The 14,372-nt window shown below is 44.0% G+C and overlaps 1 protein-coding gene across 7 annotated transcripts in view; it reads left to right on the top strand.

Annotated features, from left to right (window-relative positions):
- Positions 1-4,508, top strand: part of lingo1a (leucine rich repeat and Ig domain containing 1a) — a 116,292-nt gene extending 111,784 nt beyond the window's left edge. For all 7 annotated transcript variants that reach the window (XM_067435891.1, XM_067435888.1, XM_067435890.1 and 4 more), the window contains one exon: positions 505-4,508. In XM_067435891.1, the coding sequence (XP_067291992.1) occupies positions 517-2,367 (1,851 nt within the window). In that variant the 5' untranslated portion in view covers positions 505-516 and the 3' untranslated portion in view covers positions 2,368-4,508. The remainder of the gene's footprint in view (positions 1-504) is intronic.
- Positions 4,509-14,372: the final 9,864 nt, after the last annotated feature.

Here is a 14,372-nt window from a genome sequence, read left to right as displayed (position 1 = left end):
ATGATGCTGATGTAACCCTTGCAATGGATTCCAAGTCAAGTCCCTGAGCTCAGTTAGCATGAGTGCTACTCAGTGTTAAAAGCCTTTGAAGTTGAAATAGCTGGGGTCAAAACAAAAGAGATCGAATCCAAAAGTGCCAGTTCGCGCAGTTATGCAAGTACACGCCATTGGCTCTTCCTTTCCACAGTTCTAAATAATCAAACAGTCCTTAGTGCAGTAGTTTTATGAGCCTATAATGTAACACGTACTTGGAAATGGAAAATGATTTCTGCTATATTAGTAAGACTCTTAGTAAAAAAAAAACTCTCCATTCTTTCAATGAACAGTATTCAATAAATACACAATTCACTCATGTTTTAGAGCCATATTCTGCTTGCCAAAGAAAATAGCACAGTAGAAGGTTTAGTCAATATACTCTGCAGTATAATTGTTTATTGATTTGGATGCCTTGAATTTCATATTTTATAACTCAGCGCACTTTTTCTCTTTTCTCCATCTGTGCAGGTAACCGGTAGGATGGTAGCAGGGGAAGTGAGTGGGCACAGCTTCCTGGTGGCATGCTGGCAGCCCATTCTGATCTTGATGCTGGGCACAGTGCTGTCCGGCTCTGCCACGGGCTGCCCATCACGCTGCGAGTGCAATGCTCAGGAGCGCTCGGTCTTATGCCACCGCAAGAAGCTGATGTCCGTTCCAGAGGGAATCCCGTCGGAAACACGACTCCTGGACCTCAGCAAGAATCGAATCAAAACCATCAACCCAGATGAGTTCTCTGCCTTTCCGCACTTGGAAGAGCTGGAGCTCAATGAGAACACCATCTCGGCCATTGAGCCCGGCGCCTTCAACAACCTCTACGGCCTGCAGACTCTGGGACTGCGCAGCAACAAGCTGAAGCTCATCCAGTTGGGCGTGTTCACAGGCCTCAGTAACCTAACAAAGCTGGACATCAGTGAAAATAAGATCGTAATTCTGCTGGACTACATGTTCCAGGACCTCTACAACCTGCGCTTTCTGGAGGTTGGGGATAATGACCTTGTCTTCATATCCCACCGGGCGTTCCATGGCCTCAGCAGCTTGGAGCAGCTTACGCTAGAAAGGTGCAACCTGACCTCTGTCCCGACTGAGGCCTTCACACATCTGCACAGCTTGGTTACGCTGCGCTTGCGAAATCTCAACATCAACAGCATCAGAGATTACAGCTTCAAGCGTCTCTACCGTCTGAAAGTCCTGGAGATAGCCAACTGGCCCTACCTGGATACCATGACCACCAACTGCTTGTACGGATTGAATCTTACCTCCCTAACGATCACTAATGCAAACTTGACGTCGATTCCGTATTTGGCTTTGCGACACCTAGTTTATCTTCGTTTCCTCAACATGTCCTATAATCCCATCCAGATGATTGAAGGCAACCGGCTCCATGACCTGCTCAGACTGCAAGAGTTCCACCTGGTGGGCGGTCGACTGACAATGATCGAGCCCTACTCCTTCAGAGGACTAAACTACCTGAAAATCCTCAATGTCCCCAGCAATGCCCTTACTACCCTGGAGGAGGCCGTGTTCCATTCAGTGGGGAACCTAGAGACCCTCGCATTGTACGACAACCCGCTGGCTTGCGACTGCCGTCTGCTTTGGGTTTTCCGACGCCGCTGGAGGCTCAACTTCAACCGCCAGCAGCCGACTTGCTCCTCACCTGAGTTTGTTCAAGGAAAAGAGTTCAAGGACTTTCCTGACGTGCTGCAGCCCAATTACTTCACGTGTCGCAAGTCTAGGATCCGAGACCGGAAGCCCCAGCAAAAGTTTGTTGACGAAGGCACCACCATCCACTTCGTGTGTCAAGCCGACGGAGACCCGACACCCGTCATCTTGTGGCTTTCCCCACAAAAACAGTTCATCACCACGAAAACGATAGGACGGCTCACTGTTTTCCCAGATGGCACCCTAGAGGTGCGCTATGCTCAGATTCAGGACAATGGGACGTATGTGTGCATTGCTAGCAACGCCGGCGGAAACGACACCGCTTTGGCTCACCTGCACGTCCACAGTTACTCGCCGGACTGGCCCAACCAACCCAACAAAACCTTGGCGTTTATCTCCAATCAACCCAACGACAACGGAGCCAATGGAACGAGAGCAACGGTCCCGTTCCCGTTTGATATAAAGACGCTTATCATCGCCACGACTATGGGTTTCATCTCCTTCTTGGGTGTGGTTCTGTTCTGCCTGGTTCTGCTCTTTCTTTGGAGCAGAGGCAAAGGGAACAGCAAACACAACATTGAGATAGAGTACGTCCCGCGCAAATCGGACGCTGGGATGAGCAGCAGCGGAGCCGCCGATGCCCCTCGGAAATTTAACATGAAAATGATTTAATCCAACCAGGGAGCTCAAAAGACCCTTTCAGAAACTAATAAAGACAAAACCAAGAGATTCCCTGCCTGAAAAACCTCTGGCTCTGACGAGCTCCCCATAGAGGAGGGGTGTTTTTCCCCCTTTCTAAAGATGGATGTGCGGCACAGGGGTTGGTGCTTTTGTTCAATATTGAACATGAGAGGGGGAAAATGTCCTTATTCGCACTCCTCTGTGATGCCGCTTAAACTCAGCCTACGGGGACCAATATCTTTGAGAGAGGATTTTGTTTTAAAACACTTAAGTTCCTGTGGATTTTTATGGGCAAAAAACATGAAGAAAAAAAAAAGGAAAACCCGAACCTCCAAAATGTTTTGTGTCGACCTCCAGAATGCAAAGGCAGAGCATCCTCCCTTCGGTCCTGCTGCCCGCATCCTCTCTTGTTTGTTTATTCGTTGAACCCATTCATTTCTTGTTTTCTACTAAAATGAATAGTTTTGTGAAAGAATTACAGTAGATAAATCAGGGGTCAAAAGCACATTTAACCAACCTAACAGCTGAATTTGCCCAAATTCATCTTCTACATTGTGTCTAACAACAGAATGTAGAATATAATAGATTGCATTTCCATTCCTGCTATAGAGAAATGTGTGTATAGTGCAACTTTCACCGCACATTCCTTTCTTTGTATCTGTGCTCTGCTGTCTGGTTTCAAATCTGTATTTTAAATGCATTTGTTGGATAAGCCGAGGGAATTTTACGACTCAAGCATCTGGATAAACAAGTACAAGTTGTTTATTGTTGGATTAATGGCGAGGCAAGTGAAACCAGAGGTGATTATGTAACTTTCGTTATGTTTTGATTTAATTTTATATAGAGATGGTCATCGTAGCCTGCAGTGAGCATTTCTCTTGTGCCTGGTCAGGTTTAAACCCATTTTAATGGCACTGCAGCATCACATTTTTATATAACAAACTCGTTCAAACTTTCATTCGCCTGAGAAGCTAAACCGAAAATGTATAGCTCCATCTCAGAGCGTGTATGTGCGAGAGCAAGCGAGTTCATAACAGAATCAATCATTTCATCAAAAGGTGAGAGTGTTAATATGCTCGACAGCACTCAATCACCTTTACCTGCTGCCGCTGCTGAGTCTCGCACCTGTCTCCTGCTCTCAGATCTGTCACTTGGGTCTTACACCTGTCTAATGGTCTTAAACTTAGACCTGTCTTACCGGACGCAGATCTATTTTTCTTTATCTTGTACGAAGATTTGGTGCCCAAAGAAACCGTCAAAGTTATCCAGCAAATTTAAGGACTCAGAAGGTGCTGGTTTGTGACGATGACAGATATCTATACTAAGAACGAGTGCTTTGTGATAGCACCTGTTTCCGCGGGCAGATATAGCGCCACGTTAATCACGCCAGACAACGGTTATGAATAAGGAAGTGGGAATAAATTGAAAGTAGGCTGTTTGTGCTGAAAAGGAAGCGCAATGGTGCAGTGCTAGATAGAGGCTGGTTAATTGGTTGGGGAGTATGAAGCAGGTTTTTAGGGCTGAAATGCAATGGTTTAATGAATTCGCTCCACGGTCCAGCTGTGTTTTAAGAGTTTGTTTAATCTGGGACAAGCAGGGCAGGTGATTTCCATGGAAGGACACTGAGCTGTGTTTATGCACTGGATTTTGCTCCGGTAGATGGGTTTCGCCTCGCTAAGTGGTTTGTGCTGCTGACTGAGGCTGCAGATGGAGAAGCCGCACAGATGGTTTAACCCTTACTGATCCACTTAAGAGTTAATCTGACACTTGCACACACACGCACACCTGAATCTTTCTCTGATCCTCTGCCTCTGTGGTCTACCTACTGTTTTCATCCTATTACGTTGAATAAATCTTTATATGACCTCTGCCCTCTCCAACATTCAGCCCAGGAGGACGATGATGTGCATTAATGTGGTCCATGATATTCTTTTATACTAAAGAAAAAATGGTAAAAGACCTAAAAAGGTGAAAAAAATCTAGTATGAAAAATGTTTAAATTGTTCTGTGCAATAAAAGTAATATGCATTTTGGTTTATTTTTATTTTTAATTAACACAATTTTATCGATGTTGAATTGTTGAAAATATGGTATGTTGTATTAAACAATCTATGGAGATTTTTTACCAAAAATGTGCCTTGTTTTATTTTGTTCTGCAGAAGAATCTCTGGCATATGTAAAATATGATTAACTTGCAGTTACGTTAATGCGAGACCCTCTGACATATTTGAAGTTATATGTAGGATCCGAACAAGAAAATTATAAAAAATAAATGAGACTATTTCTTATTTTCTCTGTATAAAAATATGTTTGCACATAGAGTGATTTACTACAACAAAATGATTAGAAATCATTGGGTGATTCTTATCATAATAGAACAACATCTTAGGCCACGTCCACACGAAGCCAGAGCTTTCCCAATCCAATCTTTTTTTTTCCTCGTTTCAAGTACTATCTGCGTCCACACGAGATTACCGAAACAAAATAAAAACTATGTAGTTTGCATGCCAGGCCAGTGTGTGGCGCTGTAATTCTGCCACAGATATACACTAAAAACGGAGAAGAAGAGCTGTGGCTAGAAGGGCAGTGGTCGGAGGTGAGGCAAAATCTCACAATAAAATAACAATAAATACATTCGCTACTTAACAGATGTGTTTTATTAATGCCTACACCTACCCCGACCCTAAACCTACCCTTACAATAATGCAGATACGTCAATTAAATGACACGATATTGATGTGCGCATGCCCAGTTCCCGTAGTTGTATCCCTTTAACTCTTTCACCATGCTGGACGTAGTGTGATGACATCACCGTTTCAGAAAATATACGGATTCGCTGTACACACGAAAACGGAAGATTGTCGTTTTCAGATTTATCCGCTTTGGGACCCGGTTTCGAAAAATATCGGATTCATGCTTCCAAAACGCCGGATCCGTGTGGACGAAACGCTGATACCGTACAAAATGTATACGTATACAGCTAAACGCGTCTCCGTGTGGACGGGGCCTTAGTTTTAAAGCAAGTGCATCTCATTAGTAATCAGATTTTCATCTTCATGTTGTGAAGCGCCCATAAACGTTCATCGAGTGCCTATTAGCGACCAACAGTATAGCAACCTCATAACCTTCACAGATAAAATCACTGTAGCCTATGTGTGAACGGGGCTTAAGAAAATAACGGACCCACTTTATATTAGGTGGCCTTAACTACTATGTACTAACATTGTAATTAATCATTTGATACAATGCACTTATTGTGTACATACATGTGTTTACATTGTACTTACATTTTTAAAAATACCTGCATGTAATTACATCTGTAATTAATTTCTGTAGTTACATTTGTATTACACAGTTGGCAGTTCCCTTACACCTAACCCTACCCTTAAACTGACCCATATCACCACACCTGTCCCTAACTCTACCCTTAAACTGACCCATACCACCACACCTGTCCCTAACTCTACCCTTAAACTGACCCATACCACCACACCTGTCCCTAACTCTACCCTTAAACTGACCCACACCACCACACCTGTCCCTAACTCTACCCTTAAACTGACCCACACCACCACACCTGTCCCTAACTCTACCCTTAAACTGACCCACACCACCATACCTGTCCCTAACTCTACCCTTAAACTGACCCACACCACCACATCTGTCCCTAACTCTACCCTTAAACTGACCCACACCACCACACCTGTCCCTAACTCTACCCTTAAACTGACCCATATCACCACACCTGTCCCTAACTCTACCCTTAAACTGACCCATACCACCACACCTGTCCCTAACTCTACCCTTAAACTGACCCACACCACCACACCTGTCCCTAACTCTACCCTTAAACTTACCCATACCACCACACCTGTCCCTAACTCTACCCTTAAACTGACCCATACCACCACACCTGTCCCTAACTCTACCCTTAAACTGACCCATACCACCACACCTGTCCCTAACTCTACCCTTAAACTGACCCACACTACCACACCTGTCCCTAACTCTACCCTTAAACTGACCCACACCACCACACCTGTCCCTAACTCTACCCTTAAACTGACCCACACCACCACACCTGTCCCTAACTCTACCCTTAAACTGACCCACACCACCACACCTGTCCCTAACTCTACCCTTAAACTGACCCACACCACCACACCTGTCCCTAACTCTACCCTTAAACTGGCCCACACCACCACACCTGTCCCTAACTCTACCCTTAAACTGACCCACACCACCACCACACCTGTCCCTAACTCTACCCTTAAACTGACCCACACCTGTCCCTAACTCTACCCTTAAACTGACCCACACCTGTCCCTAACTCTACCCTTAAACTGACCCACACCTGTCCCTAACTCTACCCTTAAACTGACCCACACCATCACACCTGTCCCTAACTCTACCCTTAAACTGACCCACACCACCACACCTGTCCCTAACTCTACCCTTAAACTGACCCACACCACCACACCTGTCCCTAACTCTACCCTTAAACTGACCCATACCACCACACCTGTCCCTAACTCTACCCTTAAACTGACCCACACCACCACACCTGTCCCTAACTCTACCCTTAAACTGACCCATACCACCATACCTGTCCCTAACTCTACCCTTAAACTGACCCATACCATCACACCTGTCCCTAACTCTACCCTTAAACTGACCCACACCACCACACCTGTCCCTAACTCTACCCTTAAACTGACCCACACCACCACACCTGTCCCTAACTCTACCCTTAAACTGACCCACACCATCACACCTGTCCCTAACTCTACCCTTAAACTGACCCACACCACCACACCTGTCCCTAACTCTACCCTTTAAAAGACCCACACCACCACACCTGTCCCTAACTCTACCCTTAAACTGACCCATACCACCACACCTGTCCCTAACTCTACCCTTAAACTGACCCATACCACCACACCTGTCCCTAACTCTACCCTTAAACTGACCCACACCACCACACCTGTCCCTAACTCTACCCTTAAACTGACCCATATCACCACACCTGTCCCTAACTCTACCCTTAAACTGACCCACACCTGTCCCTAACTCTACCCTTAAACTGACCCACACCACCACACCTGTCCCTAACTCTACCCTTAAACTGACCCACACCACCACACCTGTCCCTAACTCTACCCTTAAACTGACCCACACCATCACACCTGTCCCTAACTCTACCCTTAAACTGACCCATACCACCACACCTGTCCCTAACTCTACCCTTAAACTGACCCACACCACCACACCTGTACCTAACTCTACCCTTAAACTGACCCATACCACCATACCTGTCCCTAACTCTACCCTTAAACTGACCCATACCACCACACCTGTCCCTAACTCTACCCTTAAACTGACCCATACCACCATACCTGTCCCTAACTCTACCCTTAAACTGACCCACACCACCACACCTGTCCCTAACTCTACCCTTAAACTGACCCACACCACCACACCTGTCCCTAACTCAACCCTTAAACTGACCCACACCACCACACCTGTCCCTAACTCTACCCTTAAACTGACCCATATCACCACACCTGTCCCTAACTCTACGCTTAAACTGACCCACACCACCACACCTGTCCCTAACTCTACCCTTAAACTGACCCACACCACCACACCTGTCCCTAACTCTACCCTTAAACTGACCCATACCACCACACCTGTCCCTAACTCTACCCTTATACTGACCCATACCACCACCACACCTGTCCCTAACTCTACCCTTAAACTGACCCACACCACCACACCTGTCCCTAACTCTACCCTTAAACTGACCCATACCACCACACCTGTCCCTAACTCTACCCTTAAACTGACCCACACCACCACACCTGTCCCTAACTCTACCCTTAAACTGACCCATACCACCACACCTGTCCCTAACTCTACCCTTAAACTGACCCACACCACCACACCTGTCCCTAACTCTACCCTTAAACTGACCCATACCACCACACCTGTCCCTAACTCTACCCTTAAACTGACCCACACTACCACACCTGTACCTAACTCTACCCTTAAACTGACCCACACCACCACACCTGTCCCTAACTCTACCCTTAAACTGACCCACACCACCACATCTGTCCCTAACTCTACCCTTAAACTGACCCATACCATCACACCTGTCCCTAACTCTACCCTTAAACTGACCCATACCATCACACCTGTCCCTAACTCTACCCTTAAACTGACCCACACCATCACACCTGTCCCTAACTCTACCCTTAAACTGACCCACACCATCACACCTGTCCCTAACTCTACCCTTAAACTGACCCACACCACCACACCTGTCCCTAACTCTACCCTTAAACTGACCCATACCATCACACCTGTCCCTAACTCTACCCTTAAACTGACCCACACCATCACACCTGTCCCTAACTCTACCCTTAAACTGACCCACACCACCACACCTGTCCCTAACTCTACCCTTAAACTGACCCATACCACCACACCTGTCCCTAACTCTACCCTTAAACTGACCCATACCACCACACCTGTCCCTAACTCTACCCTTAAACTGACCCACACCACCACACCCCTTAAACTGACCCACACCACCACACCTGTCCCTAACCCTACCCTTAAACTGACCCATACCACCACACCTGTCCCTAACTCTACCCTTAAACTGACCCATATCACCACACCTGACCCTAACTTTACCCTTAAACTGACCCATACCACCACACCTGTCCCTAACTCTACCCTTAAACTGACCCATATAACCACACCTGACCCTAACTTTACCCTTAAACTGACCCACACCACCACACCTGTCCCTAACTCTACCCTTAAACTGACCCACACCACCACACCTGTACCTAACTCTACCGTTAAACTGACCCATACCACCACACCTGTCCCTAACCCTACCCTTAAACTGACCCACACCACCACACCTGTCCCTAACTCTACCCTTAAACTGACCCACACCACCACACCTGTCCCTAACTCTACCCTTAAACTGACCCACACCACCACACCTGTCCCTAACTCTACCCTTAAACTGACCCATACCACCACCACACCTGTCCCTAACTCTACCCTTATACTGACCCATACCACCACCACACCTGTCCCTAACTCTACCCTTATACTGACCCATACCACCACCACACCTGTCCCTAACTCTACCCTTATACTGACCCATACCACCACCACACCTGTCCCTAACTCTACCCTTATTCTGACCCATACCACCACCACACCTGTCCCTAACTCTACCCTTAAACTGACCCACACCACCACACCTGTCCCTAACTCTACCCTTAAACTGACCCACACCACCACACCTGTCCCTAACTCTACCCTTATACTGACCCATACCACCACCACACCTGTCCCTAACTCTACCCTTAAACTGACCCATACCACCACACCTGTCCCTAACTCTACCCTTAAACTGACCCACACCACCACACCTGTCCCTAACTCTACCCTTATACTGACCCATATCACCACACCTGTCCCTAACTCTACCCTTAAACTGACCCACATCACCACACCTGTCCCTAACTCTACCCTTAAACTGACCCATACCACCACCACACCTGTCCCTAACTCTACCCTTATACTGACCCATACCACCACCACACCTGTCCCTAACTCTACCCTTAAACTGACCCACACCACCACACCTGTCCCTAACTCTACCCTTAAACTGACCCACACCACCACACCTGTCCCTAACTCTACCCTTAAACTGACCCACACCACCACACCTGTCCCTAACTCTACCCTTAAACTGACCCATACCACCACACCTGTCCCTAACTCTACCCGTATCCAACCTCAATATCAGCAAAGGTGCTTTGCAATATAATATGAACACAGTAAGTAAATTGTACTTATTTTTTGATGTAAGTACATAGTACTTAAGGCCACCTAATATAAAGTGGGGCCAAAATAACATATCAATATATGCTTAATGGAAAAATAATGCTGGTTTTAACCGTGGTCATTATCTGGTTTAGGTTGATCAGTTCGGTACCAGGTGATGGACAAATATCAACCTGGTTGATGCTAGCAGATGACTGGATGCCTATCAGGGAACGCAAGGTCCAAGTGCTGATTAAATTATTATTATCCATTGTGTAGCACTTTTCTGGAGGACTTTACCGAGCTTTGAGAGCACAAAATTTAATTCACCACTTCCTACTAGAAATAATGCTGTAATCACTCATCGAAAGAAGAAAGAGAGACACAGTGAAAATGATGTTTTTCTTTAGAGATGCAGAATCATCCGGAAACTCCCAGAATGAGGCACTCCGACTAATTTATCTAATGAATAGAAAATAACTGTTTTGGGTTTATTGGATGCTGACTGACGCATACAAACAGAGACATCTTACATTCCCTCCCTCAATGTTGTTTTCATTTCTGATTTCCTCTGACAGGCGCGTTTCACGATTTCACTATAGAACTGAAGATTAAGGTGTAATTATCCATTTGAAGGGTGTTCATTTCCCCCACTTTAAAATCTTAAAGCAGGATTTCAAGATGGCCGATGTGTACTGTGTGTTTGGTTTGCTATAACAGTCGCTAGATTAGAAATGCACGCTGTCGTGTCGTTTTTGTAAGTAACGCATTCTCACCTGCTTATTCTCACTGATCTGTAAATATCACAGACAATAACACAGCATGAATTTAACTCCCACCACCTGTCAATATTGAAAACTCAATCAAAGCCTCACTTAAAATATATTTTTAGAAATGAATCACTGCAGATCACTCAGCAAATGTGACATAAAAACACAACCATACAATTGAATCATTGTGGGATACAGTACTCAGTGTTATGTTGAATACTGCACGATTTGGCAAATGTAGCATTCCATACATACTGAAAATTCATTTACACACTGTAAAAAATTATTTAGAAAAAAAGTTACCTGGTTGCCTTAAAATTTTGAGTTCATTGAAATTAAAATTTTGAGTTAATACAATGAACATTTTTTGAGATTCGACTGCCTTTATTAAAATATTATTAAAAGATTTTGTAAGCATATTGGGTAATTATGTGTGTGTTATTGCTAATGACGCAGTGAAACATGCCAAATTGTGCGGTTCAGATTCAAAAATATTTTGAGTTTCTATTTATTAAACTAATTTCCTTCATTGTATCAACTCAAATTTTTAATTTCAATAAACTCAAAATTTTAAGGCAACCAGGTTACTTACTTTTTTAAGTTAAACCAACAAAAACCACCACAATTTTTTTACAGTGCAGGCGAGTATACATATGGTGCGTTCGGAAAGATCATCATGTCGAGTTAAATGCACATGAATGCCACAAGAATGTTGAAAAATAGCTACAAGAGGATCTTCTTTGAGCCCAGAGTTTACACGCTGGTGGCGTGTTGGCGAGAATACCACAATAAATTGACAATGTCAGGCTTTTTTTATTATTTTTTTGCCTTAATCAAAATAAGCTAATTCTCAGCACATAATATAATAGTTTTGTAAGCAACGCTTTTGTTCTTCATGATCTAGTTGCTGAATTTATGTGTAGATAACCAAAGACTATATTGAAAGATGGTTTACTCCTATTATGAATGGGAGAAACTGCAACTAGCAAAAGAGAGGAATACAATATACAGAATTTAATTCATAAAATATATATCTACAATCAATATTCCTGAGAGGTTAAAGGGTTAGTTCACCCAAAAATGAAATTGATGTCATTAATGACTCACCCTAATGTCGTTCCACACCCGAAAGACATCTTCAGACACAGTTTAAGATATGTTATATTTAGTCAGAGAGCTTATGCAAGTAAATGCACACTATACTGTCAATTACATGTCCAGAAAGGGAATAAAAACATCATCAAAGTAGTGCATATGAGACATCAGTTAGTTCATTAGAATCTCTTGAAGCATTGAAAATACACTGACTTTATTCGGCATTGTCTTCTCTTCCGCCTTTGTTTTCAATCTTCAAATAAAGATTCAAACCGTCATGAATCAGTGAATTGATCGATGATTCGGATCGCGTGCCAAACTGCTGAAATCACGTGACACTGGCGATCCGAATCATCAATCAATACGCTGATTCACAATTGAGTCATTATTGACATAAATTTCATTTTTGGGTGAACTAATCCTTTAACTAATGCCATAAAATCTCAAAATTGGCAGTACATCAGTACATTTCATTAATTTGACAGCGAGTGTGCTTGAGATAGCCTACACTGACAGAAATGAATGGGGTTTAATGCTGGAACTATTGTGTCAACCATAGGGTCGTATCTCTGTTTTTCAACGTGATTGGTTGGAGTGAGAATGTGCTACGATTGGTCAGCACAATATGGGCGTTATCTGACTGGCTTAAGAAGACAGTGGGTGGAGTCTACCTTTTGTGAAACTCCTATATATATCTGTGGATCTCATTCTATTTATTCGTGAATTTATTTCTAACCCTATAAAAAGAACCAAACGCTAATTGGTAACGTCATCCGCAGCTCCTTGGTTTCCATAAAAACCTGAGACTCGCGTTTAGAACTGCACATGCGCATTGACAGGTCTAGCCTGAAAAGTAAGCTTTTTTTATAGCTGCACTATGTAAACTTTTCCATCTGCTAGAGGGCGCCTGTTCAAAACAAAGGTGTAGTTTGATGACGCCAAGTTTGAGTTTAGAATCTTGGGACATGTGGTCTTCACCTCACAGCCGGTGGGAAATAACCGGGACAGGACTAGGGCAGAAATCATGTTGATGGATACGGTTATTAACGTTATTATTAACTGTAGTGTGAAGCAGAGCAGGAGCGAGTGTTGAAGGAGTTTAGCAGCTGGAGCGATTGTTACAGAACACACGGCTCGTGGACAGCGGGACTTTTATTATGAAGGGTCACAGTCGCTGGGTGGTATTTCCGGTCATGAGTATGAGGTAACGTAGCTCTGTTTATCATATTAGATACATTTGAGTGTGTTTTAAATGGGACCGCCATCTTGCTCTGACGAAAGTGACTTGAACGCACCAGATGTCGTGAACACAACTTCCCAACTCGAATATACGAACTTCCCAGAAGGTCTTGAACAAAAAAAGTACAAATAACATAGCTATTGCTAACATTAGCCAGTATCCTTTGTTCTCATGAATCGTGTTTGAAGGGGCATCCTTTCGAAACCACAATGAATTTCATCTTTTAATTCTCTTTTGTAATCATTTGGATGTAGTGGGGAGTATGTGAGTGCAATTTTAATATATTAATTTTCTCCAAAGTTCTTGTACCGGAGGCTAGCGTGCAGCATAATTACTGACCGTGTGTAGCACTACCTGTGCTGTAAGCTAAACTCAGCACTTTAAAATGTCAAACATGCTGGAGGAGATGTGTGAACAATGTTTACCAGCCCTCTGGTCAGTGACACACGCATGTTAATTATGTTCACATTATGCTAATTTGTGACTAGAAGATGAATGAATGGGTGTAAAGAGCCTAGCTTGATGGAGGAGAGAGGGAGAGGTAAAATTAAAGCACCAGTGTGTGTATTAAACCAGGTGTACATCACCTTTAAAGCTAACTACATCTCGGGTCCAACTACAACCATCCTGGCTGCAATTTGAGAAACTTTGGGAACATTCTAGACTTGTTTGGGAGTATTAGCCCAAGCTATTTCAAGCTAATTCGTTTGAAGTACTTGTGAGATGTTTTAAAGGTGCCGTTTGTGAATTTTATCGGCATCTAGGTTGTGAATTGCAATAACACACCGCTCACCCGTTCCTTTCAAAACAAATGGAGGAGCTACGGTGGCTGACACAGGACAAAAATGTCATTGTCTGAAAGAACAGAGTGACTAGCGCTCTGTAGAGAAGTTTGTCCGTTTAGGGCTTCCGTAGGAACATGCACAAAATGGCGACTTCACTGTAAAGGGACCCGCGGCTCATTCTAAAGACATAACAGGCATTATGTAAGGTCTTTATATACCACTGAAAATATACTTATTTATATTATATTA

This window comes from Pseudorasbora parva, chromosome 25 (genome assembly GCF_024679245.1).
Source record: "Pseudorasbora parva isolate DD20220531a chromosome 25, ASM2467924v1, whole genome shotgun sequence".
Taxonomy (NCBI): Eukaryota; Metazoa; Chordata; class Actinopteri; order Cypriniformes; family Gobionidae; genus Pseudorasbora; species Pseudorasbora parva.
This window is presented reverse-complemented; position numbering and strand designations above follow the sequence as displayed.